Source organism: Megascapheus bottae, chromosome 18, assembly GCF_031878675.1.
Source record: "Megascapheus bottae isolate mThoBot1 chromosome 18, mThoBot2.hap1, whole genome shotgun sequence".
Classification (NCBI taxonomy): Eukaryota; Metazoa; Chordata; class Mammalia; order Rodentia; family Geomyidae; genus Megascapheus; species Megascapheus bottae.
In genome coordinates, this window is record NC_143526.1 from 13,886,805 (window position 1) to 13,910,525 (window position 23,721).

The 23,721-nt window shown below is 36.9% G+C and overlaps 1 protein-coding gene across 2 annotated transcripts in view; it reads left to right on the top strand.

The window, feature by feature from the left end:
• The window catches only part of Ralgapa2 (Ral GTPase activating protein catalytic subunit alpha 2), a 310,629-nt gene that overhangs the window by 118,494 nt on the left and 168,414 nt on the right, over nucleotides 1–23,721 (top strand). For both annotated transcript variants that reach the window (XM_090351922.1, XM_090351923.1), the window contains 5 exons: nucleotides 5,076–5,166; nucleotides 6,409–6,582; nucleotides 19,810–20,003; nucleotides 20,983–21,081; nucleotides 21,317–21,472. In XM_090351922.1, the coding sequence (XP_090208048.1) occupies nucleotides 5,076–5,166; nucleotides 6,409–6,582; nucleotides 19,810–20,003; nucleotides 20,983–21,081; nucleotides 21,317–21,472 (714 nt within the window). The remainder of the gene's footprint in view (nucleotides 1–5,075; nucleotides 5,167–6,408; nucleotides 6,583–19,809; nucleotides 20,004–20,982; nucleotides 21,082–21,316; nucleotides 21,473–23,721) is intronic.

A 23,721-nucleotide genomic window follows, 5' to 3' on the forward strand; every position in this document is an offset into this window, starting at 1 on the left:
TGTGATTATATATGTGTTTATGTATACATGTATATGTACATGTATATATGTGTATATAGATATTTGTATATCTATGTATGCAAGTATACACACACAGAAAATTCTACTATCACAGAAAGGTACAAAATAAAAAATGTGGCCTCTTCTATCCCTCTTGGAAGATAATCAATGTGTTAAGTGTCCTGTTTCTTTTGTTTTCCTGTGTGTGTGTGTGTGTGTGTGTGTGTGTGTGTGTGTGTGTGTGTACACGCGTGTGTGCTCCTAGGACTTGAACTCAGGGCCTGGACATTTTCCCTAGGCTTTTGTGTTCTTGTCACCTGAGTCACAGCTCACTTGTAGCTTTTTTTTTTTTTTGAAGTTAATTGGAGATAAGTGTTTCACAGGCTTTTTCTGCCCGAGCTAGCTTCAAGCCACAATTCTCGCAACCTCTTGAGTAGCTAGGATTATAGGTATGAGCCACTCGTACCTGGCAAGTGTCCTATACCTACTTACACATGTATATTCTATATTTCAACAATGGAGTAAATACCCACAAAATCATTACCTAGTTTGGGAATCAGAGCATTTCTTGTGCTGTTGCTTTAGACTCCTAAGTTTCTTTTTTGTCCCCTGCTATTGTCATCTTTAGAAGAGTGACACAGCGTAGGCTTTGTGCAGTCTCTTGTTTTTCTGTATAGTTTTACTGTGGATCTCTCTCATATTCTTCTATTCTTTATTTTTAAGTTTTTCAATAAAATGTTATATAGTGATATTCTTGCTTTGTTCAGCTATTTCTTTCCTTCCTTCTCTCTGTCCCTCTTTCTCTGTTCCCTTCCCTCCCTCCTTCCCTCTTTTCTTTTCCCCTCCTTCCTTTCTCTTTCCCTCCCTCTCTTTCTTTCTTTCTCTCTTTCTCTCTTTCTCGTTCTTCTTGAACTCAGGGCTTGCGTACCATCCCTGAGTTGTTTTGCTCAAGACTAGCACTCTACCATTTTGAACCACAGCTCCACTTCTGGTTTTTGGTTGTTCATTGGAAATAAGCATCTAATGGACTTTTGCTACCTGGGCTGACTTTGAACTGCTATCCTCAAATCTCAGCCTCCTGAGTAGCTAGGATTGCAGATATGAGCCAAGAAACTGAAGCCACCTGGCTTCAGTTATATATTTCTAAGATTTACCCATGTTGTCTATAGCAGTAATGATCAAGTTTTCTGTGATATATGATTTTCTACTATGGATATGCCACCATTTATTTTCTATTATTTGTTAATGGGCAATTAGATTGTTTTCAGAAAACTTTTCATTTTTATGAAAACTGCAGTTTTCATAAAGAATATACACATATTCTTGTATGTATCAACACATACATGTTTAAGGATTTCTCTTGATGATGTCTAGAAGTAGAATTAATGAATTATTCAAAACCTGAATATTCTTCTTTACAAATAATACCTATTTTCCAAAGTAGTTGCACCATTTAGATTTCTGCCAGTGTTGTATAAAGTTCTCACTCATCTATATTGTGCTAATACTGTTTTTTAGGTTTAAGTATGTTTATGTGTCAAAGGTTGAAAATAAAATCACTCATTTGCATTTCCCAGATTGCTAATAAGGTTTAAACTCTTTTCAGATTGTGTGTGTGTGTATGTGTGTTTGTTTCATCTGTAAAGTGCCTGTTAAAAGTTTTTTTGTCATTTCCCTATTGACTTGTCTTTTTCTCTTTTATTTATAGTAGTATGGCCTGAGTACTGATTCCCCTTTTGGTTATGTATTTTCTCCCACTGTGTATCTGTTTTCATTCTGTGATGGTCTTTGATAAAGGCCATCTTGTGCTTGAGCTCAGGGCCGGAGCACTGTCCTTGTACTTTCTCAAGGCTAGAGTTCTACCACTTGGGCCTTAGCACCATTTCCGGCTTTCTTCTCTATATGTGGTACCAAGGAATCGAACCCAGGTCTTCGTGCATGCTAGGCAAGCACTCTACCAGTAGGCCAAACTCCTGGCCTGAGAAATTCATCATTTTGACATTCTTTATTATCATTTTGTATGGTTAGGGTTTTATGAACTATTTTAAATTCTCAATTACAAGGGGTACAGTCTTTCCTGTACCTTGTTTTTGGAGGTTGGCTGTAATCCTAAATTCTTCTAGCTTTGCCTCTCAAATAACTGGAATTACTGGCATAAGCCACTGCACCTAGCCCTGCCTTAACATGTTATTTACAGTAGTTCTCCTACTTTTTCATCCCTTCTCCCCTTCAACTGGGAGCTAGTTTTTTAAAAAATTCTTTTATCTTTCATTATTGTTATTGAGTTATCTTCTGTATATCCCATGTAATTTTTGTTTCTTGTTCTTTGTCCTTGACTTTTTAACTTCACTCCAGTATGTTTAGGGACAGACTTATTCCTTTGATTTACATGTTTGTCTTTTGGGGTGAATGCTATGTTCTGTGAATCTGTGGATGCTATCATCTCAGTGAAATTCTTAGTAATAATTTCTTCAAATGTTGCTGCTTTTTGATTCTCTCTCCTCTCTCCCCGAGTTCTGTATAGAAATACATTAGATTGTCTCATTTCCCCTTCTATGTCTCTAGTACTCTTTCATATGATCCTTCTCCTTTGTACTCTGGATTGGCTCATCAGCTTTACTTCATGTCAGCAAAATAAATCTCTTCTATTTGCTCTTTATGCCTGTATTGACCTCTTTTTTTTTTAGTTTAGCAAGTATATTTTTTAATTCCATGTTCAAGTGTATTCTTCTCAAGTATATTTTGTAACTATTCATTGCTTGATTATTTATTTGCTAGTCCTGGGGCATGAACTCAAGGCCTGGGCACTGTCCTTGGGCTTTCCTCAAGGCTAGCACTCTACCATTTGAGCCACTAGCACTCTACCATTTGAGCCACAGCACCATTTGTAGCTTTTTCTGTGTATGTGGTACTGAGGAATTGAACCCAGGTCTTTGTGAATGCTAGGTAACCATTCTACCACTAGGCCAAACTCCTGGCCCCTGCTTGTTTATTTTTATTATTTCATCTTTTGTTTCTTCAAAATGTTAATAAAATCTGATTCTAGATTCTTATCCCTTTCTCAGTCTGTTATAGCTGATGATTTATTTCTTTGTGTGTTTGGTGAGCTTTGATTATAGCTTCTTAGCTGGCTGATCTCAATATACCAGAAAATCTGAGTATCTGAAATGATACTGATTCACCAGGACATTATATTTGTTTCTTCTTTAAGTCAGGGACTTAGACCACAGTCTTTTTGCCACACTAGCAGTAGTAATATTGGATTTACCCCTGTGATGCCCCCACTAGACTGCCCTAATTTCTGTTCACTTTTTTGAAGGAGTTTAGAGCTTGTGGAGATTTGGTTCATGTGAGCCCCATATTACAACCAAAAGTTGTAGGTGGGGTCTAATTCTATAGTTGGAAGGTATTTTGTCTCTTATATAATCAGAAACTAAGGAGCCTGTTTTGCGATTTGCATACTATCCTGGACACATTTTTATCAATAAATAAATGTTCTTCTTGAAGGATGTGTAGTAACTTTTAATATGGTGTTATTCCTCTAATATTTTAGCAATAGCTTGCTTTTTAGCTTGGTGACTATTGTATCTTTCCACCTTTTTCTTTGTTCTCTTATTTGTAAGTTGACATTCATTTGTAAGGCATGTTAATTCTTTTAATTGGCCTACTGAATCCCAATTGGTTTGTTTGTTTGGTTTTTTAATACATTAGAGGACATTAGATCTTTATCATCATACCTAGCTTTATTCTCTATCTCACTATTAATGAAGTTTTGTTTCTCACTTATAGAACATTCTCTTCAGATTTTCAGGCCAAAGATAAAAATTGAAGTGCCAGAAATATTTTTAAGTTCTTCTCTTTCTTCCATCTTTTCTCCTTCCCATTTTCATTTCCTCCTTGCATTTGTCAGCTTCCTTCTCATTGTCCCTGAAATTTATAGCCTTTTGTAATTTGATTTTCTTCCATTCCCATATACACCTGGAGAGAAGGCTAGCCTCCATTCTGTAGCATTTCTCTTTTCTTTACCTTTTCTACCATCAGAAACTTTATCACCTCATTCCTGAATCTCCATTAACAATTGCATAGCAATTTTCTTCTTCACTCTAATCTATCCCATAGATAACTACTGTACCTATCTTTCAAATAATTTTAGTCACAATTAACTATTGTGGGGAGCATTTGGTTGCTCATTTGTTAATATTAGGTCAAAAATCCTAAACCTCATATTGAAGGCTCCCTACAGCTGCCTCTTTTAGAAAGTCTGCATTTCTTCTTATCTTTTCCTTCTTTCCCTGGCTGTCCTGCATGGCCTGCTATAATCAGCTTCTTTTCCTGCACATAGAACTTGCTGATTACCACTCCGTGCTTCCTGCCTTGAGTCCCCTCCTGCCTTCCCTCTACCACTTCATGTCTATTGCCTTCTTGAACAGCTCTCCTGTAACTGTCAGCTGATTTTAAGGTAACACTCTTTTTCATGCCTTTCAGAGAGTTTATTTGCATATTTTGCTTATTTACACTGTGATTATTTTGTGTAATTTGTCTATTTTTGTTGCTCCAAGCAAAATAGAGGATAGAAATTATCTCTTAACTTTCGCCCCTCAATATTTAACATAAGGTCCAGTGTTGAGCGCTACCCAGGAATGTCTATAGCACATTTAACTAGGAATACACTGAGTGGACCTTTGGAAGTTTGGATGGAGTTTACACTTTGCTTGCCTGTATACTGAGCATTCGTGAAAGGCTCACTGGATATACGTGTTTGACCAGCCAAACAAATACAACACGAGTATAAATTACTCCCAATGAATTTTGCATCCTTTCTTAGATCTATTTAATTGGATGCCAGTTGACCAAGTAGAGGGTATAAATTAAAATTTCACATCCTGAGGAATATATAATTTAATTATAGCAATTTGTGAACCAGTATTCTTCAGATGGAAAAATAACATTTCATGTTGTTACTATTATTTTTGTTTCTTTTTGTTTGTTTGTTACTTTTTTAATGTGGGCAAATAACAGGCTTATAAAGTTTTTAGCTTTCCTGTAATAAACACAATATTTCTTTTTGTTTGAAGATCTTAGTTCGAAGAAGCAGCAGCCCTGCTGAACTGGATTTGAAGGACGACTTGCAACAGACACAAGGAAAGTGTAGAGAAAGACAGAAGAGTAAGTTCTAGAGTTGCTGTGTTTCTTTTTTTCTTTTCTCTTTTCTAACTCAAGTGATTATCTTAGCAAATGGAGATATAGTTGTGAAATGGAATACATTTTTACCTTGAACACAGAATTGATGTAAATTTAATCTGTTAATCAAGTAGTTCCAGTTGCCTATACCAGAGAGGCCTGTCTTTCTAAGGCTGGGCCCAGCACAAGGAGGGCTGAGGGTTTAGGGGAGCGAACAGAGCAAGATGGAAAAATTGTCTTCCACAGAATATTCCCTCTCCATACAGGTACAAAGCTTCAGAAGCACATTGAAGTCAATGACATAAGCACTTTAAGATAACTTGGAATCCTCAGATGGGTTACTGTACCCTATCTTACTCAAGTAAGATATCAAGCAATCTTCCTTCTCAGAATAGCATAGTAAAACAACTCCTGTGTCCTGGGTAGCCCTTAATTGGGTGCAGATGAGTTCTTCCCATTTTCTACTTTCTGTTGGCTTAAAGTTCTGTGGAAGATGAAGTTTGAGACCTAACAGATTGACCTCTGGTTACCAAGACAGCTTTCAGTTCTTTGCAAGTGAATATGAATTTTCTTTGCAATTTTATGAAAACATGAAATTGTTATGAGATAGATTTCAAGCATCAGAACCAACTGCTTGTTTGTTATCAGCATAAGTAATTGGCTGTTGCTCTTAGTATCAGCACAATTATACTGTGATAAATTAAGAATGTTTAGCATTTAAAGGAGAGAATTATAGAAAATCAGTTGTGAAGAACATCTCATCCTCAAATGATCCTAGATAATTCATCCTGGTTCTTAGTAAATGTAAGTTTTGATGTGTGTAATATTTATAGACTCTTCTAGCCAGAAAACCAATCAAGATTTGAGGTGAAATTATCACTAGCTCTCCTATCTACTCTCATTTTGTGTATGAGTGAATCTCAGTAGAAAACTTTGGTATAATCTTTTGGGTATTTGGGATAACTGAGTGAAAAGAATGTCCCTTAACTAGTATATTCTGGGGCTTATAATGCATATTAATGGCCTATATTGGGAAGATTTAGCTTGTTGACCAAGAATCCCACATAGACACCTCTTGGACCCCAAACCATGTTCTGTGGGCTTTTCCCCATACCCTTGCAAAATCCCTGTTGTATCAAATGTTTAGTGATATGCATCCAGGTCATTGTGAACATTCTGATATTTAGGTAGCTATTACCTCAAACTGTGCTTCTTCTATTGTGCTAGGTGAAAGTATCAATAGTGATATGGCTCTGGGCTGTAACAATGAAGCAGAGCTGTCTATGAGCCCATGGCAGACAAGTGAAGAGGACCCAGAACTGAACACTCCCACAGATGTAGCTGATTCTGATGCCCGCCATTGGTTACAACTAAGTCCAACTGATGCTTCAAACTTAACAGGTATGTTTGAAAAGAGGCACCACCACTGTAAGATTGGGAAATCCTGAAGCTTCCAAGTTGGAAGAACTTTAAGGATTCCTTTATACAATGATGATGGCAGAGCCACTTCCAATTAAATTGGAGTAGCCTCTCCAACTATCTGTCCATAGTTAATCATAAATTCTTAGAGTCCTGTAAGGAAGGAATTCTAAAATAGTGGCCAGATGAGGGAGGAAGTCCATCACGTTAAGGAAAACTGTTCCACCATGGGAAGAAGTTGTGGTGCTCATGCCAGGAAGTTGCCCTCCTTTATCAGAGTGCTCTATTCTGGAAAGAGAATAATTTTTTTCAACTTACATTTATCCTGAATCCAAATTAAGGGATTTGGATAGCTTGTTGATTAGTATTTCAGAAAAATTTATAAGATATTTGATGCCTATAACATACATTTAACATGTTTGTGGGTCATGAACCACAATAGTAAAATGAAAATCAGTGAGATACTACTGAAATTAAGAACTAGAACAATGCCCAGACCAATGAAATGTTTTGAGAACCTTTCTCAAGCCCCTACCTTTCTTTTGGCATCCTGAGACCCTAGCCCAAGTTTGGCACTATAATAAGCCCATTGATTTCTTTATAGTTTTACTATGTATGTCTTTATCTTTAAGTAACACATCATTTAGTGTTGTTTAGCCATACTCCCTTTTCTACAACTTTATTCTTTTAAGATTCCTGCATAGTTTAGACCACAAACATGAGTGTTAATTAGGTTCTGCCATAAAATTGTTGAATGGCTTTGAGCTAGTTATTCAACCTCTGTCCTTCAATTTCTTTTTCTGTAAAAATAGCAATACTTTTATCTTCATAGTATTATTGGAGGAATAAATGATTTAATACTTAAGTTAGCAGGATAGTGGAAGCTTTGTGTAGTTTTAGCTATTCCTAATTCATATTTGTATGTGTACCAGTGCATTAACCCTGTATGAACCTGGGTAAGTAAACCTCACAAGAGCTCAGCTTTCATCATTGTGGACCCAGGAGATGAATTTTTGTTTTGCTTTGTTTAACAAGTGTCATTAGAGATGTGTGCTCTAAGGAATTCACTATGTGAATTGTGTTTATTTCACTTGTTCTTCTGTTACTGGGGTTTGAACTCATGGTCTTACTCTTGCTCAGCTTTGGTTGGGTTCCTGGTGAACTACCACTTGAACTTTCAGCTCTGCTTTGGAGATGGGAGTCTAGTGAACTTTACTGGCCACGTTGGTCTTCAACCACAGTCCTCAATATCTTAGCCTCCTAAGGAGCAAGGATTTCAGGCATGATCCACTAATACTTGACAATGTGTGAAGTTTTACCAGGAGTCAAGTCCTTCCTGGTATAGCCACATTCATACACATCTTACATGCATGTGTACATCTTGCATTAAAACAATAAACTCAAAAGCACATTAGGTTTAAAATGTTATAAAATTATAAAAGTAGGCTGGGTGCCCATGGCTACTCCTAGCTACTCAGGAGGCTGAGATCTAAAAGTCAAGGTTCAAAGCCAGCCCAGAAAAAAAGTTTATGAGAATCTTATCTCTCGTTAACCACCAGAAAATCAGAAGTGGCACTGTGGCTTAAATAGTAGAAGAACTGAAGATCTCAGAGACAGTGTGCAGCCCCAGAGTTGAAGCCCCACAAGCAAGAACAATGACAAAAAAAAAAAAGAAATTAGCTGAGCATGGTGATGCATAGTTGTAATCCCAGCTGTTCCAGAGGTAGAAGCAAGAAGCTCCAAATTTGAGGCCAGCTAGGCAAAGGTAATGAGACCCTCTCTCAAAATGAGAAAAATAAAAATAACAAAAGGGCTAGAGGCAAAAATTACATTGTAGAGCACAAATACAAGGCCCTGGTTTCAATCATGCCCATACCACATGGGGGTTGAGGGAGATCCCTCAATTATTAATAGAGACTTTTAAAAATCAAACCTTACTTTTCATTGTTATCAAAGGCTCTCACATGTTTGGAAATGTAATAACATTAAAATGTCATAAAATTAACAGATAAAATGGTGTTAAATAAGTATAGAATAATTACCTTGGTTAAAAGTACTATACACAAAGTATTTAGTAGTTCACAGATAACTTTGATGTACCCTCTTTGATTCTGTTTAATAAGCAGCCAGCTCTTAACATTTCTGTTTTAGAAATGAAGAATAGTCATGTTATCCCACTAAAACATAAATTGTGCAGTTTAAGCTGGTTTCTTGTCAGATTGTGTTTACTCCTTTCAATTACATTTTGGTTATAATTACAGTTGTAAAGCCCTTTGACGTACTTGAGTATTAGTAATACATCTGTGAAATAAGTGGCTTCCTTAGGTCCAGTATACAGATTATCCAAGAGAAATTCATCATCATAGTAGTAAGGATCCAGTACTGAATCTTCATCAAGTTTGATATGCTTAAACATGAATCAGGCTTAATTATTTTTATTGAGGGAAAGAAAATTGGATGATTGCTTCTGTCGTCTTTGGCTCACAATAAACTGGATGAGGTAATTCAGTATGATACACTCTATGTGGTGATTAATTCCTCTAAATACTTACTTCTTTGAAATACTAATAAAGAGAACCAGTACACTCAGTTCAATAGTTCAGCTTGTTATCTGTGAAAAGGACAAGCTGTAATGTGATAAGGCTTAAGGATTATCACACTTCTGAATTAAACTTTCTGTTCTTAAGAGAACAATTTCTTTGTAATTGAATAAAATAAAACTCAGCCTCATTTTTTAGGACATATGAAAAGATCCAATTTGAATGAGACTGGAGGTACAGCTCAGTGGTAGAGCCTAGAAAGTTCTAAATTTCATCACACACACACACACACACACACACAAACACACACACACACACACACACACACACACACTCCAAGTATTTCTTTCTTTTTGAGCAATCTTACCAGTTTCCAAATTTATAGAATAAAAAGCTATTTCTAAAATCCTTAATTCCTTGATCAATGGCCATCTTAATAGTCTACATTTATATTTGCTTGCTTATTTAGATTATTTCAGGTTTGTTCAAAATTATAGCATCATTTAAAAATATACCAGGTATTTGTTTTCTTTTTTTTTTGTTGTTTTGTTGCCAGTCCTGGGCTTGAGCTCAGGGCCTAAGCACTGTCCTTGAACTTTCTCATAGCCAGAGCTCTACCACTTGAGCCTCAGCACCACTTACAGCATTTTTCTATGTATGTGGTACCGAGGGATCCAACCCGGGTCTTCGTGCATGCTAGGCAAACACTCTACCACTAGGCCAAACTCCCAGCCAGGTATTTGTTTTAATTATATTTCTTAATACATGCAGACATAAAATGAAAGTTATGAAGGAAAAAGTTTATACTCATAAGTCTGTGGAAATAGACCACCTAGTCAATCTTCAGGGTTGATCAAGAGGCAGAGGAAACAAAATGTGGGCAACAATTTATTGTAATTTCCATAGGAGGAACAAGGCAAAACAGGTCTAGCAGATTTGAGGCTTGCTGTTGTGAATGATTTCCTTGGGCTGTGGAGAATTAGGGCTATCTCTAGAAGCTGGCCCTGGAGTGACTAGGGCAGGAAGAAATTGATTTGATAAAGACTAGAGCCAGTGAAAGGTTAAAGTGTAGAGTTTAGGCTTTAAATTGGTTCATTTACATATGAAAAGCATGGTCCCTAGTGAGGTGTTTGCTGTCTCTAGGAATTAGCTAAACCTGGAAGTGTAGTCCCTCTCAGATTAGCTAGGCTCCACATGCCAAATTAAAAGTACAGAAAAAAAAGAAAATTCAGTTAATACATGACTGAGATTAGTTCTGTTGAAATAATAATTTGGGCTGTGACTCTACAGCTACAACTTATGTTATTGTTGAGCTCATCATTTAACAGATAAGCTTGTGATCTAGAAATACTGATTGAAATGCTTTGAGAAATAAAAAGATAAATGAGTTATAGACACCATTGTCTTAAGAGTTTATGAAGAAAGACATATGCCCTTATAGTCACCAATAGTATGATAAATGCTATGAGATTTACGTATAAAGAAAGTTAAAATTATAGAAATAGACAAATAGACTAAAAAGAATGGGATATAAAGTATAGAACAGAATCTACACAAGCATAGCATTGTGATATGTGATATGTAAGCATTCTAAGTTTGGAAAGGAAAGAATGTTCTATTCAACAGATCCCCATGAGACAACTAACCAAATGAGGAAGAAAATGAATTAGAATTCTTCACTCACATCATGTTCCAAATCAGTTCTAAAGGCATAAAATTCCTTTTATTATTATTGCTATTATATTTTATTTGTTGGGGTAAATGTACAGAGGAGTTACAGTTATATTTATCCGGTAGGGGGTATACTACTTCTTGAACATTGATACCCCTTGTCATGCTTTTCTCTCACTTTTCGTCCCTTACCCCCTTCCAGTCATTTTCTTTTTCCCCTTCCCTTCCCTATTTTAAATTAATAAATAAATGTATATACAATATACCAGGTAGCAAAGTCAGATGCAGTAGCAACATGACATAAACCATAAAGGGGGAAAAGGAGAAAAGAAATAACTTCACATAGTACATTAAGAATAATAATCACAAAGATAAACCTCTTGTTTCCCTATCCTAGAGTTCATTTCACTTAACCTTGTCCTGTGTGGCCATATGTACATAGCTTTTGAGCTGTTGTGATCCTTTACTAGAGGGATAAAATTCTTAAATAAGAAAAAAAGAAAATTTCAAAACTTAAATAACTTCTAAAAAGAACTGTATATGGAGGAGTTAGCTAATCTAGTCATTATATTCAATGTATATTATGTAAAAATTGAACAAAAAATGAAAATTGGGATGTGTAAGATGGAGGAGAATGGTGGAAGGGATGGCATTGACCAGAATACGTCTGTACACATAACCTGACTGGTGGAATTTAAACTCCTTTGTATAAGTTTTCAATAAAAAAAAGTAACAAAAATAAAAATTATATATGATCTTAAATTGGGAATAGTTTGTTAGATGATAGTAAAAAAGAAAGTATTGATAATTCAGCCTCAAGAAAATTAGAACTTTTTAAATCAGAGAAAGTATAAGAATTCCATGGTTTTTAAGGACACAAACTGGTAAAAAAACAAAACATGCTCCTTTCCTTTTTTTTCTTCCTCCCTCCTTCCCTTCCTCTCTTCCTCCCTTTCTCCCTTCCTCCTTTCCTCCTTTCCTCCCTGCCCCTCTTCCTCCCTTCCTCCCTCCCTTTCTCCCTTCCTCCTTCCCTACTTCCCTTCTTTCCTCCTTCCCTTCCTACCTTCCTTCTCCTAATAGAATTAGGGTCTTTCCCTAATAAAATATCAGCTCCAGGAGCAGAGGCTTGGACAATACATGGCAGAAGAGAAGCTTTCAGTAAGTGACTTTAATCAATGAGCAAATAGATGCAAGGTGGAGGTTACTGTTTAGCCAAAGACAAATTTTAATCTTTAAAAAATAATAAATACGTGAAGTCGTGTTGGCTCACACCTGTAATCCTATTCAGGAAGCTGAGATCTGAGGATCAAGGTTCAAAGCCAGCAGGGCACAAAAGGACCTGAGACTCTTATTTCCAGTTAACCTCTAGAAAACGGGAAGTGGGGCTTGGCTCAAGGATAGGGTGGTAGCCTTGAGCTGCAGAGCTCAGGGACAATGCCCAGAGCCAAGGTACGGTGGTAGCCTTGAGCTGAAGAGCTTAGGGATAGTGTCAAGGCCAAGTTCAAGCCCCGTGACCACCCAAAACTGGTAATAAATATATAAGGCAGTTTTAAACTGTCTTTTAGTGTATTAATAGTTTTAGCCCTGTGTCCAGATTTTGCTTATTGAAATCCTTTAACCACTTCCACTTATAGCTGTGCATGTGAATTACATCTCATTATTTGCTACTAAAATTGCTTTTATAGGAACAGTTTCTCAATATTCTGAGCTTTCACACACATTTTTCATACTTTCACCATGCTTTGAGTAGTTTTGATATCATTAAATAGCAACAATAGCTACAGGTTTACCTTCTAAAGTCATTAAAGTGAACAGTGGACTTGGCATTTATCCAATCGTCCAGAAACAAGACCATACTAAATCCACTAGCCCAACAATGTTCATTACAGCACTATTTACCATAGCAAAGATATGGAACCAACCTAAATGCCCCTCAGTTGATGAGTGGATCAACAAGATGTGGTATTTATACACAGTAGAATTCTATGATGCCATCAGAAAGAAGGACATCACCCATTTGTAATGGAATGGAAAGACTTAGAAAAAAAATCATATTAAGCGAAGTAAGCCAAACTCAAAGGAACATAGGCTCATAATTAGTATAAACCTTGGACTCTCCTAGCAGAGGTTTACAATAGGGCAAAACCTAGATACATAAGGCCATACAGAAGATGAGGCTAAATGAAAGGACCTCCAAGATACAGAAACAAGAGCCATATAATGTGTGACTGTTGTTCTTAATATACTATTGTTATTTCTCATCTCACTTGTTGTCCCTTGGTTATCTCATATTGTTACAGTATCTTACCTTATTATCTGATATATTGTATATATATTTGTTTATTTGAAATTAGATAGGGGAGGGGGAAAAACAAGATGAGGGGAGGGAGTATATTTAGTGAAAGATGGTACAGTTTTACCTGTGTATAAGAGTTTCCATCTTAATAAAAGTTTTAAAATGTATCAGTATCATTTATTAATAATGAAGCAAAAAACTATTAGGCTACTATTTCTAGGTTGGTAATGAAAAACTAAATATTTAGTATTTGGAAAGTGAAGGAGAAATTTTCTGAAATCTTTCATCCCCATTTTTATTTAAGTGCCTTATTGGGGAACCATCTACATGTAAAATGTCAGCATCTGTTCTATTACATATGCCCATCAGTGGGCTAATTGGGGGCAAAAACATTTCAACTCATTAAAATTCTTTCATGATCATATTGAAAAAGTACATCTAATCATTTGCAAAACTTCTAAATCACTCAACATGCTTGATAACATGATGGGAAATGATGCCAAGGGTTTTTGTTGTGGAGGCAAGAATTCTGAGTGCAAAACAGGATAGAAACATTTTTTTTATATGGGATCTTTTTATAATAGGATATGTTAGCTGGCAGGTGGCAAAGAGTTGCAGGTGATGAGATTTCTGCCTGTGTTTCCTTAAAACTCTGTTGTTGTTGGAATGCTGGAGGCAATCTCTTTTGAATGACTGCATTTTCCAGGTTGTGGTAAGGCATGAAGCAAAGCTATAAATCAACTTGTTTTGTTTTTGGTTTGGGGGTCAGTTTGATTTGGGGGTGTTCTTTTTCTCCTTCAAGGGATTAAAAAATTATGTGTATATATTTGGTGGTAGTAGTGGTGATACTAGGGTTTGAACTCAGGATTTTGCATTTTCTAGGCAGGTACTCTGCCATTGGAGCCACACTTGGAGCCCTTTTGCTTAAATTATTTTAGATAAGGGCTCACATGTTTTGCTTGGATTGGCCTGGAACTTTGATTCTATGCCTTCTGCATAGCTGGGATAATAGTTGTGATACCACCATGTTTGTTGAGATGGATCTGGCTAATAACTTTCTGCCACAGTTGGCCTCAGACCATGATTCTTTTGCTTGCTGATGGTATTAGAATATGGCATTTTCCTTGAAAAGTGACCTGCTCTGCTTGTTCACTTGGAGAATCATGTTGATTCATAAGTAGTGCCACAGCATGCCTTTTCAGGCTAACGGATGCTTGATATTGCACTAAGTTTACAATAGTATTTAAGAAAAGAAAGCTTTTAGGGCCGGGAGTTTGGCCTAGTGGTAGAGTGCTTGCCTAGCATGCACGAAGACCCAGGTTCGATTTCTCGGTACCACATACAGAGAAAAAAAGCTGGAAGTGGTGCTGAAGCTCAAGTGGTAGAGCTCTAGCCTTGAGAAAGTCCAAAGACAGTGCTCAGGTCCTGAGCTCAAGCCCAGGACTGGCAAAAAAAAAAAAAGAAAGAAAGAAAAGAAAGCTTTATGAAAGTCAGTCACAGAATGCCAAAGGTCCATGACTAAGCCTTTGTTCTCTGTACCTTCAGGGATGGCAAATAAAAATTCTATTTTGGATATCTGAACATAATTGTGTCTTCTTGATTAAGTATGCGATATTATTGTAGGAACTACAGAAATATTTTCCAATCAGAAGAAGCAATGCTCATGTGAAAGGCTTTACTGTGAAACAATTTCTCCTTCACATTCATCCCTCAATTCCTTGTTGCCTTTGATCCCTCTTCTTGGGGTCCTCATATCAGAGATTGTGCTTTAGTGTCCCTGGTGAGGCCTTAAAAACACAACATATATAATAAAGATAACACTCAGTGAGAATGTGGAATTGCCTAGAAGTAAGTCTGTCTTTATTTGTATGGAGGGAAGTAGAATAATTTGGGAATAATTAAGTTAATAACAAATCAATAATACATGACAGCAGAGAAAGAGGGCCATGATAGAGTTGTGATACAACTCAGTATTCCCACCACAGACCCAAAAGGTAAGCAAAGTAAAGTGGCTTAAATGGAAAGCCTGAAGTATAATGAAAGGAATAAAAATCAAAGCAAATCACCTAGTACAGTAGACATTGGTATTTGTTGTTGTTGTTGTCTAAAGGAAGGAAAAAAGAGCACTGGTCTCACTAATTATGTACTAGCAACAAAATTTGAAGCAGAAACTATTAGCATAGTGGTAATTTTGAATTTATACAAACTTCATAACTTCCAACCACATGAAGCAAAAAAGAAAAAAACAAAAATGATGAAACTGGTGTCTTAGAAATTTAATATTAACTGTCATTAATAGATGAAATAAATAGAAGTAAGTTTTAGCAAGAAAACAAAATACATATACAATACAAAGAATCTCAGTTACACACATATGTATACATACATAATTGAATTTAAATTTAACTTTTTTGAGGCTGGTCTTAAGTCTTGAGTTCAGGCCCTAGATGCTGTCTTTTCTTGCTGAAGGCTAGCATTCTGCCATTTGAGCCACAGCTCTACTCGGGTTTTTGTTTTTATTTTGTTTTTTTGGTGATTAATTGGAGGTAAGAGTTTCAGGAACTTTCCTGCCCCAGTTGGCCTCAAATCTCCATTCTCAGCTCTCAGCCTCCTGGGTAGCTAGGATTTCATGTGTAAGCTACTGGTACTGGGCAATCAATATTATTTTTTAAAGAACTCAGAATGTTAACAAAATTTCATCATTTATATTAATACCTGACTTGTAACTATAATACTACTGTATTGCAATAAAATAAATAAGAATAACTATATAATAAGAAAAATACAAAACCAAATACTAGACTTCAAATGAATAACTAAGTTCAAAGGGAAATAAAATTATGAATTACAAAATACTTAGAATTGGCTGGGCCTGGTGGCTTACACCTGTAATTCTGCCTTTAGAATTCTAGCTACTCTGGTGGTAAAGATAGGGAGGATTATGGATAAAGACCAGATGGAACAAAAGAATTATGGAGATCCAACAAGATGTGGTATTTATAGACAATGGAATTCTATGCTGCCATCAGAAAGAACGCCATCGTCCCATTTGTAAGGAAATGGAAAGACTTAGAAAAACTCATATTAAGTGAAGTAAGCCAGACTCAAAGGAACATAGGCTCAATGGTTTCCCTCATTTGTCATAATTAGTGTAAACATTGGACTCTCCTAGCAGAGGTTTACAATAGGGCAAAACCTAGATACAAGCCAGGCATGGTGGCTTAGCCTGTAATCCCAGCTACTCAGGAGGCTGAGCTATGAGGATTAAGGTTCAAAGCCAGCCAGGCACAAAAGGACCTGAGACTCTTATCTCCAATTAACCTCTAGAAAACAGGAAGTGGGGCTTGGCTCAAGGGTAGGGAGGTAGCCTTGAGCTGAAGAGCTCAGGAACAGTGTCCAGGCCCAGTTCAAGCCCTATGACCCACCAAAAAAAAAAAAAAAAAAACCCTAGATATATAAGGCCAAATAGGATAAGGCTAAATGAAAGGACCTCCAGGATATAGAAATAAGGGCCATATAATGTGTGATTGTTGTTCTTGATGTACTATGTTATTTCTCATCTCATTTGTTGTCCCTAGGTTGTCTCATATTGTTACAGTATCTTACCTTGTTATCTGATATATTGTATATATGTTTATTTGTTTATTTGAAATAGGATAGGGAAGGGGGAAAACAAGATGGGGAGGGAGGAATGGGGACAAAAACATGAGAAGGGGTAGCAATGTTTGTTAAGTAATGCACTTTCTATCTCGCGAATATAATGTAACCCTTCTATTAATTACAATAAAAACATTAAACAAAAACAAAAAAAAACGGCCGGGAGTTTGGACTAGTGGTTAAAGTGCTTGCCTAGCATGCACGAAGACCTGGGTTCGATTCCTCGGTACCACATACATAGAAAAAAGCCGGAAGTGGTGCTGAGGCTCAAGTGGTAGAGCTCTAGCCTTGAGAAAGTCCAAGGACAGTGCTCAGGCCCTGAGTTCAAGCCCAGGACTGGCAAAAAAAAAAAAAAGGGAGATCCCATCTCAACTAAGGAAAACTGGTTTATGCATCTGTTATCCTAGCTACATTTGAAGCTTCAGTTGAAAGATCATGGTTTAGGTTAGCCTGGCATAAACATGAAATCCTATTTGTTAAAGTAAATAAAGCAATTAACAATGGAGTGTGACTCAGATTGTAAACTACCTGCTTAGCAAGCGCAAGACACTTAGTCAAACCCAAGTACTGGTGGAGGGGGAGGGTAAGACAGGAGAGAAGAAAAGACTGGACACTGGTAGCTCACACCTGTAATCCTTGCTATGTGGGAAGTTGAAATTGGAAAGATTTTTTATATTTGTCATTTGACATCAAATGGGGCAGAAAAGTTCTTAAGCCTCCTTTTTATTGAAGAGCTGGACATGGCGTGTATCTGCTGTTCTAGTTATATGGCATACCTGACATAGATGGATTGTACTCAGGCCCACCCCAAGGTAGTAGGGATAACTTGTCTTTGAAATAACAAGCAAAAATAGGCTGGAAGTATAGCTCAACAGTAAGAGAGCCTGCTAGCAAGGGCAAGGCCCAGCAGTCAGACCTCAGTTAACTGCCAAAAAAGCAAAACAAATACAAAATACCAATAAAGTAGTTATACTTTTATTGCCTGCAGTTGTTGCTTTCATCCCAGAAGACAAAGTAAACTAGAGATTTCTGACCTGGAGTTACCAGTGAACCACTGAGGGCTAAATATAAAGATGCTGTCTTGGAAACAAGGAAATTAAATGAGAGTTTACTTATTCACTGAATAGGAAAGACTTTTGGGAGAATCTTTTCCCTGGAGTCTGAGTTTCAGACTTAAATCCAATGTAAGCCATGTGTGGTGGCACCTACCTGTAATCTGAGAACCCAAGAGGTGTAGGCAGGAGAATTTAGAATTGAAAACCAATCTGAGGTACAGAATGAGATCTTATCCCAAACAAAAACTCAAAATACTGATATCATTTATCTGAGGTTCTTTAAAACATGGTGAAACTCACCAGAGATGATGCCTGCTAGGCATCACCTTTCTAATCACCCCTATTTGAAACTGTCAAGAAGATTTTTGGAAGAGCTGAGGAGAAGGGGTGTCCCTCAGTGGAAGAGAGCTCTTGCTTAGCATTTGTAAGGCCTTGTATTTGGTTCCTGGTGCCACACATGGGTATGCAGGGATGTGAGTATATGGATGGCTTTTAATTTGTGTAGCATTAGTCTATAGAAGGAAAAGAGTGGGAGGAGGGAGGAGAAAAAGGGAAGAGTAGGACAAGGAAGGCAGTATTGGCAGGTCTGTGAGATGAAAGATCAGCCAGAAGAAAACCTGATGGGCATCATTCCAGGGGAGTCAGATAAATGAAGATTTTTAGAAAGGAGATATGATTATATGAGTTAAATGTGCTGACGACTGATAATTGAGTACTGTGTTAAGCAATACAGAGGCCATTGGTAGTCAAGAAAAATGTCATCTGCATGAGCTTTTCCACAAGCCTTTCAGTTGCAAGGAGTAGAACACCATAGAGGCTGAAGTTATGTTACATGGGAATAGAGACTGAGTTTGATAAGGAGTCTATATACCTGGAATTTGGATTCCAGAAAGAAAAACCTCAGCTACTGGAAGCTAGGAGAATATTCTTTGTCATGAAGAAAACTGGAGGCAGAATTGCGAGAACAGTACATGAGGAAGCACAGGGTGAGTGCTACAAAGAAACCAAAAGAATAAAGAGTTAGAAAATAGAAACACTAGTAAAAATACATGCTGCTATTGATTAGTATATTGTTGTACACTAGTAGTACCAAGCTGTGACAAAGATGTGGAAAATGTGGCATTCTAGTGCTTTGCTCCTACAAGTGCTAACCTTGTACCTTGCTCATGGAATGCCACTTTGAAAATTAGTCTCCCAGCTCTTTCTTTTTTTATGGTTAACATGAGTCAAAGCTGGCAGCTTTATTCATAGGCTCCAAAAATAGGAGCTGGCATAAATGTTCTTCAACAGATGAATGAGAAGGAACAGACCAGATTCTGATAATGCAGAATCTCTTTAATGAATCTTGAGTGTATTGTGCCAAGTGAAAGAAACCAAGCAGAAAGGCTAGTTACTATAACTCAATTTATATGATGTCCTGGAAGAAAGAAAATCAGAAGTCCAGAAAACAAAATGGGCTGTGAGAAGCTGCAAATAAAAGAAAGGAACTGACTATAAAGAGAACACTTTGGATTGATGGGACTGTTTCGTGTCTTGGTTTGGGGTCATTTGTGTCAATTAGTATATGATGGCATGCATTTCTGAAACCTAAGAGGAAAAGACATTTCTTATATACAGATTCTACCCTCAATAAGTCTAACCTAACAATCATAAAAACCAGCACCAGTGTCTCCCCATACTGAGATCTTCCCTGGCCACCATTGTATTTGCATTCCTCTAAGTCTCCCTTGTTCTAACACTGCTTCATTAAACCCTTAGTGGAATCACCAGGAAATGTGTCTTCATCTTACGTTGGGAATCTAAATCATTTCAACTTTCTTCCTCTATTCTGCCAGTCGATCCTTGCAAATCCGCAGCCATTGAATATCTTTCATCTTAATTATTTTATGGACAACCCGTAAATTTTAAAGATAGGTAACTTGCATAAGTAAAAAAGTGTCCTAATGGCACCCAGATTATGTTGACTTGACTAACTCATATGATTTTACAGATAGCAGTGAATGCCTTACAGATGATTGCAGTATAATTGCTGGAGGGAACCTAACTGGTTGGCACCCAGATTGTGCTGCTGTGCTCTGGAGAAGAATCTTGGGAATCCTTGGAGATGTGAATAATATCCAGTCACCTAAGATACATGCTAAAGTTTTTGGCTATCTCTATGAACTCTGGTACAAACTGGCAAAGGTATGTTCTGCTATGTTATCTTTTTCTTTAATCTGAAAAATTGATTTGTCATTTAATATAAAAACAGTTGCAGTTAGCTATTGAACATACTCTGGAACACAAATTAGGCATTTGACCAAACACATTTGATTATCAAAGAGTAATACATAATATTTAAAGTTTTAGTACTTTATAAATGCATTAAAATGTATGTCATTTAGTGCAAAAGTGTATTTGTATAATTCTGTATGATAACAAGAATAAAATTATTTAATATTCTACTTTAACATTAAAATAGTTATTGAACTAGTTTTAGATTTTTTTATTGAATGATACTAGTTTTATTCTGCAATGTTTGGAAATGTAAAAAGTACAAAAAATTACATTACCATCTGACAGAACTAACCCATATTAATACATAGTCCTATTAAAAAATCTTAGAGTACATATAACTTTCATTCTGGCCTTTGTTGGATACTATGCATACATTTTCCCTATGTTATATCTTTTTTCCCCAGAAAAACATGAAGTATATCTTATTAAATCAGTCCTTGTCAGGGGCCGGGAGTTTGGCCTAGTGGTAGAGTGCTGCCTAGCATGCATGAAGACCCGGGTTCAATTCCTTGGTACCACATACATAGAAAAAAAGCCAGAAGTGGTGCTGACGCTCAAGTGGTAGAGCTCTAGCCTTGAGAGATCCCAAGGACTGAGCTCAGGCTCTGAGCTCAGGCCTAGGACTGGCCAAAAAAAAATCAGTTCTTATTTGGATTTCAAGACCTCTTCAGAAATTCACATTCAAAGAAAAGCAGTGCTCTAGTTTCATAGGTAAACAATACCCACATATGAGAAGCTAGACACAATTCACAGTGAAAGAAATAGAGTTTTCACTTCACTTAAAGAAATTTGACTGGAAGCAACTACTTGGCTATGGAGGACCGTGTTGAAATGTTGTCATATGTGTAATGTTACCTTCCCTAAAATTCTCCTCTTTGTGAATTAGATTCGGGATAATCTAGCAATAAGTCTGGATAACCAGTCTTCTCCATCTCCTCCACTCTTAATCCCGCCACTCAGAATGTTTGCATCATGGCTATTTAAGGCAAGTGGATATGTGTTTATACTTTTGTTGTAATTTCCTCATCCTTTCTAAAATTGAATTTAAAAAATGTAATTGCCCAAGATGGCATGTTTTGAAGACAGACTGGGTTTTTCCTAAAACTACTGCATCCCACATCTTCATAAACAACCCTTATGAAAAACTGAGAAGTAAATGAAATGTTGAAATGCTCTGCATCTGGATTTGATTTAATCTGGAAACATCATCTCCTTGGCAGGCAACAACGCTGCCGAATGAGTATAAGGAAGGAAAACTGCAAGCCTACAGGCTGATCTGTGCCATGATGACCAGACGCCAGGATGTTCTGCCAAACTCAGATTTCCTGGTCCATTTTTACCTTGTGATGCACCTGGGATTAACCAGTGAGGACCAGGTATTCTTTAACTCCTTTATTGTGATTACACATTAATAAGCAGTTGTACATTATACATTACTGGTTATCAAGGCTTGTGGAAATACATCAGAAATAGTTAACTGATTCTCAAAAGTTTCCTTTTTTACTCTTAGTACCATGATAGTCTTTCCAAAATGTAAATCACTTCTATCACATCCTTATTTCTTTACTCCACTGATACTGCATTTTTCTACCTACATTTGAAGTTTTATTCTATGGCGTCCCTATGTTGTCAACCTCAATTCTGTCTTGACAACTTCTTCGAGTTCCGTTGAAGAAAGCAGTTCTAATCAATTTTTAAATGTTAGGAAGCCACTGCTTTAGTAATTGGATTCCTTTTGTAAAAGGCTTTACCTCTTAAATTACTTTAATGTTTTCTAAGGACCTTGAATTTTTGTTAACTAAGAACAAAAAGGCCCAGGGGACTTACCCTGTCACCCTCCCCAGCCTGGTAGACCCCAGGTTTAGGGGATAGTATGTAGCCAACCCATCGCCTACCTCTTTTAGGAAGGCTTTCAGCACTTGTGAGGCAAACAAGGAAGACTGCAGACAGGGACACGTGATCTTTTAACTCATTGTAGGATATCAACTAGGCAAATGATACGATTACTTGGGCATCACAGAGAATATGCTATAGACTTCATTTGGAGGATGCATTTGAAAATGTAATGGTAGGATAGAGCAAATATCTGGGCCTGAAGAGATTGATTAGAAAATAGTTAAACTAGTATAGATTATAAAATGGTAAGAACTAAGATGGAAGTACTGGAAATGAATAAAAGGAAACCGGAAAGATTAAAAAATTTTTAAGTTCACATTTTATTGTGTCACTGCAACTTTACTTGCTTGTTTGTTTTTTGAGTGCCAGTCTTGGAGCTTGTGCACTATTCCTGAGCTTTCTTTGCTTGGGGCTAGTACTTTGTCACTTGAACCTTGCCTCTACTTCTGGTTTTTTGGTAGTTGATTGTAAATGAGAGTCTGAGGGATTTTCTGGCCTGGACTGGCTTCAGATCTTAACCCTTAGATTTCTGCTTCCTGAGTAGATAGGATTACAGATGTGAGCCAGGGGTACCAAATTATTCAGGATTTTAAAATTTTTTTAATTACATTTTTATTATCTTTAAGTAGTTACACAATGTGGGGCTACCATTCAACATGTCATTTTATAAGTATAATATAGCTTGATCATTATCACTGCTTTCATCATTCTCTCTCATCACTTCATGTTCTTGACCAATTAGAGTTATGGGGAACATTTCAAAACGTACCATTTACATTGTTCTTACCAAAGAACCTCTTGAATCACTTATTATATACAAGGTAGCTGTCCTTTGTTGTTGGTTTTTTTTTCATTTTTTTACTGTATAATGCATTTATATTGTGTACTGCACTTTTATCCCCAGGCTGGCTTTGAATCTTGATCCTCAGATCTCAGCCTCCTGAGTAGCTAGGATCACAGGCATGAGCCATGGCGCCTGCGAGTACTGTTTTTTTTTCTTTTTTCCCATATATTTTTATTGTAATTAATAGAAGGGTTACATTATGTTCACCAGATAGAAGGCTCATTACTTTACATACATTTACCCTTCTCATGTCTTGGTCCCCATTTCCCTCATCCCACCCCCAACCCTCATCTTGTTTTCCTCCTTCCCTATCCAATTTCAAGTAAGCAAATACACATATCTCCAATATATCAGATAACAAAGTGAAATACTGTAATAATATGAGATAACCAAGGGACAACCAAAGAGATGAGACATAACATAGTACATTATTCTAAGTCTTTCCATTTCCTTACAAATGAGGCGATGTCGTTCTTTCTGACAGCAACATAAAATTCCATTGTGTATAAATACCACATCTTGTTGATCCATTCATCAACTGAGGGGGATCTGGGTTGGTTCCATATCTTTGTTATGGTAAATAGTGCTGCAATGAACATCGCTGTGCTAGTGGATTTAGTCTGACCTTGTTTCTGGACCATTGGGTAAATGCCAAGTAGTGGAATTGCTGGGTCATAGGGGAGCTCTATGTTTAGTCTTTTGAGGAACTGCCATACTGCTTTCCATAGTGGTTGAATGAGTTTGCCCTCCCACCAACAGTGTAGTAGTGATCTCTCCTGGCCACATCCCCTCCAGCATCTCTTGTTATTAGATTTCTTGATCATGGCCATTCTAACTGGAGTGAGGTGGAATCTTAGAGTTGTTTTGATTTGCATTTCTTTTATG